The sequence below is a fragment of the Triticum dicoccoides genome, chromosome 3A (assembly GCF_002162155.2).
Source record: "Triticum dicoccoides isolate Atlit2015 ecotype Zavitan chromosome 3A, WEW_v2.0, whole genome shotgun sequence".
Lineage (NCBI taxonomy): Eukaryota > Viridiplantae > Streptophyta > Magnoliopsida > Poales > Poaceae > Triticum > Triticum dicoccoides.
The window spans coordinates 456729991-456736212 of NC_041384.1; the positions used below are offsets into that span (position 1 = coordinate 456729991).

General features: G+C 43.1%; 1 protein-coding gene across 1 annotated transcript; it reads left to right on the forward strand.

Moving 5' to 3' along the window:
- Positions 1 to 6: 6 nt before the first annotated feature.
- Positions 7 to 5331, forward strand: LOC119268545 (V-type proton ATPase subunit E-like). Its single transcript, XM_037550203.1, has 6 exons — positions 7 to 158; positions 1401 to 1501; positions 2265 to 2421; positions 2520 to 2716; positions 4296 to 4395; positions 5069 to 5331. Exons 1-6 carry the CDS (start codon positions 57 to 59, stop codon positions 5093 to 5095), a joined length of 684 nt encoding a protein of 227 aa, XP_037406100.1. The 5' UTR covers positions 7 to 56; the 3' UTR covers positions 5096 to 5331.
- The last annotated feature ends 891 nt before the right edge of the window (positions 5332 to 6222 follow it).

Consider the following 6222-nt stretch of genomic DNA (forward strand, 5'->3'; position numbering starts at 1 on the left):
CGGAAGCAGCGCCCCACAGTCGGACGCTCGTCAGATCCGCCGCCGCCTACGCCAAGATGAACGACACCGATGTCTCCAAGCAGATCCAGCAGATGGTGCGGTTCATCCGCCAGGAGGCCGAGGAGAAGGCTGGCGAGATCTCCGTCTCCGCCGAGGAGGTTAGTTCTTCCCCGTTTACTCTCCATCTCGAAGGTTCCAGAACCTTCTCGATCCGCGCCTCCTTGGTTTGGAACGCTCGATCTGTTCATCGCGCCCTGTCATCTCGAAGCATCCAGCCTTAGGGGCCGCTCGATTGTTTAAGCCTAAGGTTTCAATTTTGGGATTGTGAGATCTGTGTCCAAGTGACGAAGCGCGCTAGCTCCTAGGTAGATCCAGAAGCGTCTAAATTTTGGTTCTATCGTTTAAGCTAATCTCAGTGCACGGAATAAAGCTAGAAGCCTCCAGATCGCGGTGTTTTGGGCCGTAGCGTACGCTACTCTCCCCTCCCCTTGTCGAGTTGAATGAATTCAGGTACCTGCATGGCTGAATCGATACTGTGTGATTTTGGAGGACGGGGAGCAAACTCAAGCTTGAACTGAACCGGGAACTTAAGTTTGTGTATGCATTGTTCCATTTGCTTCTGGTGGTACTAGAAGCAAAGCTGGAGCTTAATCTTGATGGGAAAAATATGACGTGCTTAAAACATGTTGCAAAAAGTCTTCGAATCAGCTGTTCAGCACCCTTCGTTCCCTGCTACCTTGTGATCTTTAGTTCTGCTCACCCAAACCTCGGATCCACAACGCTTGTAGGCCGCACATTAACCATTGTGAATCGTAGCACCATTTTATTCACGTAAGTAACTATGAAGGGAAATAGTTATTCGAATACAGATGCTATAAATACCAGTATTGTTTGGTTGCGGGATGAGTCGGTGTATACTGGATGTTGAGCAAAACACTTGCCTATGTTTGTTATGTATTATTATGCCCTTCTTTGTTTGTTCTAGTCTCTTCATAGCTGGGTACAGAACGCATGCTTACGTAATTGTATGTGTATGATCCCTGGGTTTTCAAGATCTATTATTGTGTTCCCGTGTAAAATCAAGCCATATAGAATACAGCGTCACTAAGCCTAGGAGACATGATTTGTCAGCATTCTGAGTTTCCAGAGCTAGGATAATGCTTTTTCTGTGAAGCAACCGGCCATCCTTTTGTGACTAAGGTTGTTTCCTCTCCTGAAGTTATTACTCACCATGGGAAAGATATGTCTGTTTTCTGTCATATTTTCCATGATTTCCGTCCCACCTTTCATGATTATTGGCCATGCATGTTTTGGTTTTATCCTCTTTTCTTTGCCGGAAGTTGTTTACTCATCTTATAATTTGTTTCTTAGGTTTGACATGTTTGTATAATTACGTGCAGGAATTCAACATTGAGAAGCTGCAACTTGTTGAAGCTGAGAAAAAGAAGATCAGGCAAGAATATGAGCGGAAAGAGAAGCAGGTTGATGTTCGGAAGAAAATGTGAGGCTTTAGTTCTCTGAATCACCTCTTTCTCCACGATCATTCTGGAATGCTATAATGTTATCAACTGCATTGCATATTGAGAAATTTGAAAACATATTCCACACCATATTTATATCAGAATATGTTGTAGACAGAGCTGAGCGACATATATTACAACAAATTTATATCAATGATGTGAACCAACGCGGCACAGGATAACTGTAAATTGCTTCACCCTCACAGCTTTATCGGTGATAACCATCGGTTAATCTTGAAATTCTTGACACTTACTGATATATACAACGGTATTATATATGAGCTCAAACGGTTTGTAATATTTGCATAACTTGACTGCAGTAAACTTATCTGTTGACTGAAGACTTATCCTGAAAAGTGAAGACAAAGTTGTAAAACTGTGAACTGCTGCTTGCATTTGGTCTCAGGAATAAATAGGAGATATGTTGAAGTAGTATGAACTTTAAAGTAGAATATTCCATATGTTAAAAACTTAAAAGCAAGTATGAAAAGAAAGCTACTGTTGATGACAAGGTAAAATATAGAGCAGCACGGGAAGATTTAGAAATGTAATTCTAGAACAATGTAACCTTAGTATCATGTTGCATATAATTAAAGTGGAGTGCTGATTGTTGAGTATGAGATGTTCTCTTTTTGTGGTCGTAGATGAAACATTAGTTAAAGTCCACGGTTCGTCGCAAGCATCTACACTGATATTTATGCGGTTATCCCTACATTACCTGATGAATCATTGTTCTTTTGTCAGTGAGTACTCTATGCAGCTGAATGCTTCTCGCATCAAAGTGCTTCAGGCCCAGGATGACCTGGTTAATAAAATGAAAGAGGATGCAATGAAGGAACTCCTGAATATCAGCAGCAACCACCATGAATACAGGAATCTGTTAAAAGAACTCGTTGTTCAGGTTTGTTTGAGCGTACCAAACACAAACCTTTTCCTCATCTCGAAATATTGTTGGCTAACTCATATAATAACGCTTCTTTTTTACCGGATAATATACAGGGCCTGCTTCGGTTGAAAGAGCCAGCTGTACTGCTCCGCTGCCGCAAAGAAGATCACCATAATGTGGAATCTGTACTGCATTCAGCAAAGAATGAGTATGCATCAAAAGCAGATGTCCATGAGCCAGAGATACTCGTTGACCACAGTGTCTACCTGCCACCTTCTCCGAGCCATGGTGATGAGCACGGCCAGATTTGGTAATGCATTGGAAATTATTTCTTGGGGTGTTACTTTATTGGTTCCTTACCGTAGATTTATTGGTTCCTTACAGTATCTAATTGTGTGCTTCTAGATTTGTCTTTATCTGTATTCACATAAAATAGACATTTGAAATCCGGAGTGAACAAGGGGGATGTTCAGAGTTGTACTAATTACCGTGGAATTAAGCTGATGAGCCATACAATGAAGCTATGGGAGAGAGTCATTGAGCACCGCTTAAGAAGAATGACAAGCGTGACCAAAAATCAGTTTGGTTTCATGCCTGGGAGGTCGACCATGGAAGCCATTTTCTTGGTACGACAACTTATGGAGAGATATAGGGAGCATAAGAAGGACTTGCATATGGTGTTCATTGACTTGGAGAAGGCCTATGATAAGATACCGCGGAATGTCATGTGGTGGGCCTTGGAGAAACACAAAGTCCCAGCAAAGTACATTACCCTCATCAAGGACATGTACAATAATGTTGTGACAAGTGTTCGAACAAGTGATGTCGACACCGATGACTTCCCGATTAAGATAGGACTGCATCAGGGGTCAGCTTTGAGCCCTTATCTTTTTGCATTGTTGATGGATGAGGTCACAAGGGGTATACAAGGAGATATCCCATGGTGTATGCTCTTTGCGGATGATGTGGTGCTAGTTGACGATAGTCGGACGGGGGTAAATAGGAAGTTAGAGTTATGGAGACAAACCTTGGAATCGAAAGGGTTTAGGCTTAGTAGAACTAAAACCGAGTACATGATGTGCGGTTTCAGTACTACTAGCTGTGAGGAGGAGGAGGTTAGCCTTGATGGCCAGGTGGTACCTCGGAAGGACACCTTTCGGTATTTGGGGTCAATGTTGCAGGAGGATGGGGGTATTGATGAAGATGTGAACCATCGAATCAAAGCCGGATGGATGAAGTGGCGCCAAGCTTCTGGCATTCTCTGTGACAAGAGAGTGCCACAAAAGCTAAAAGGCAAGTTCTACAGGACGGCGGTTCGACCTGCAATGTTGTATGGCGCGGAGTGTTGGCCGACTAAAAGGCGACATGTTCAACAGTTAGGTGTGGCGGAGATGCGTATGTTGAGATCGATGTGTGGCCACACGAGGAAGGATCGAGTCCGGAATGATGATATACGAGATAGAGTTGGGGTAGCACCAATTGAGGAGAAGCTTGTCCAACATCGTTTGAGATGGTTTGGGCATATTAAGCGCAGGCCTCCAGAAGCTCCAGTGCATAGCGGACGGCTAAAGCGTGCGGAGAATGTCAAGAGAGGGCGGGGTCGACCGATTTTGACATGGGAGGAGTCCGTTAAGAGAGACCTGAAGGATTGGAGTATCGACAAAGAGCTAGCTATGGACAGGGGTGCGTGGAAGCTTGCTATCCATGTGCCAGAGCCATGAGTTGGTTGCGAGATCTTATGGGTTTCACCTCTAGCCTACCCCAACTTGTTTGGGACTGAAGGCTTTGTTGTTGTTGTTGTTGTTTTTGTTGTTGAAATCCGTAGTCATTTAATAGTTTCATGCTAGTTATTGACCTCAGTCCTTGTCATTATTGTGCTGTTTATGCAGCCATGGAGGTGTTGTGCTGGCTTCTCGAGATGGAAAGATTGTGTTTGAGAATACAGTTGATGCAAGGCTTGAAGTTGTTTTCCGCAAGAAATTGCCAGAGGTGCGTTCATTCAGCTCATCTTCCAATATATTTTGTTTTGCCACTGCGTCATTGTGCACAATTCTAAAGAAAACGATTCTAATGTGATTCCTTTCTAACGTTCTGCATCTCTTGCTAGATCTCATTTAGTGCTAGCATGAACCTCATAGAAGCAGTATTACAAATGGTTTTGCATTTCATTATGATTAGTTGATTGCTGAATATGCCATTTCAGCGTGCTTGTCACATTTTTCAAATCAACAATGTTCGTAAATACTGAAGTGTTCAAGTATGACATCATCATTTAGTTTGTTGTAGGAAATGTCCATTATACTCCCCGACTAGTCACAGTTTTATTTGATAAGCAACCCCTGATGAGAAGAAATTACATGCTATACCCCTGCTTTGCTAAACCAGTTCCCTTCAGGGTTATCTGGAAAAACATAATACTTTGGAGGAATACTCTGCCCTTTTTGCTTTGCTGTAACAGACAGTGATGATTCTTTTGTAACGGTGTATATCCCCCCACCCAACCCACCCAACCCCTGTAGAGGACATGCAACATCATACCCTATTTTATGGAGAAAACAGTTGATCATTGGCATTAAAATTATCTTAATATCTCAGTCTATTTTACATACAAAAAGTTGATCCTCAACATGAAAAATGTTTTAATATCCGTGTTTCCTTGTAGATCCGGAAGCTTCTTGTTGCGGCATAATGCACACTTGTATTTTGGTGATGGTACAGCTGTTTCTATGTAAAATGGCTACTGGTTTGACCCCCAGCAGGTGCAACGAACTCCGCCCGGTTTTGCGAACATTGATTGTTTAAAGTATCCCATCCTCTTATGTAAACACTACTTATTTGTTCATTATTGTCGCCGAGCACAAACTATTTGGACGAACTTTGCTCTGAGGAATAATAAATAAAGCACCTTCGGACTGTGTTTCTGAACTACTTGCTCCAAAAACCCGTCCTCAGCTTGGATTGCAGGATGCAACTTGCCTGCATGAAGCGGGAATCGCTTGGATTGCTGGTTGCAACTCGCCTGCATGAAGCAGGAATCACCATACAGTTCTTATCAGACTTTTTGAGAACATGTGTTTAAGTGTTGATGCGTCTGTTTTGTTTCACCACTGGCCCACCTCAATTGCTGCACAGTTGGAACCTAATTTCTTGCGAGAATGGTGCTTTAGTCATCGTCATGTTTTTAGGGGTTACGTTGTCCTCTCTGCTAAGCTAACTGAGCCAATCTAAAAAGGCCCAGTCAGACTTTGCTTGTAGCGGGAACGTCTACAAAATAGCTCAATATTAAGCTTCGATTCACGACACTTCTGTACACAGCAAAGCCGTGTCCCACGCGAGGCCAACAAGGGGTAGCAGGAAAAATTCTCCTAAAAAACAGGGGGTACAAGAGTACAAAATATAGTTTATTTTTGGAGAGCGGCTAAATGCCTCCCAAGTTCAACTACTTGCTAGCAGTAAAATAAATAAAAAACTAGAAAAAAATAGTAATAACTGATTTTTTTTGGCATGGAAGATGTTTGAGTGCGTGAGGTCCGTGCCAATTTTCAGCTCGTTTGGAACATCCGAATAGCTCTCAGCAAAAAAATTAGAGTGCGGATAAGTTTACTATTTGTGCACTATTCTGACTCATTATTTTTTAGGGCTGATAGGCGCCAGGGCATGCCCAGATTTGGGCCGGTCGCACCGCAGCCACATGATGCATGTGTTCCAGGCCGCATGATTCAGCGCCCCCCTCCTCGCGCGTCGCCCCCTCCTTCCTCCTCGCTTCTTCCTTCTCCCGCACCGTTCAATTGAAAAAAGGGAGCAACCACCGCGCAC

What these genes read in the sequence shown, in the direction of transcription:
- LOC119268545 (XM_037550203.1), top strand. Translation starts at nt 57, where the DNA reads ATGAACGACACCGATGTCTCCAAGCAGATCCAGCAGATGGTGCGGTTC. An exon ending in GTTGATGTTCGGAAGAAAAT is followed by an intron (nt 1,502 to 2,264) that starts GTGAGGCTTTAG and finishes TTCTTTTGTCAG; the next exon opens with TGAGTACTCTATGCAGCTGA. An exon ending in TAAAAGAACTCGTTGTTCAG is followed by an intron (nt 2,422 to 2,519) that starts GTTTGTTTGAGC and finishes GATAATATACAG; the next exon opens with GGCCTGCTTCGGTTGAAAGA.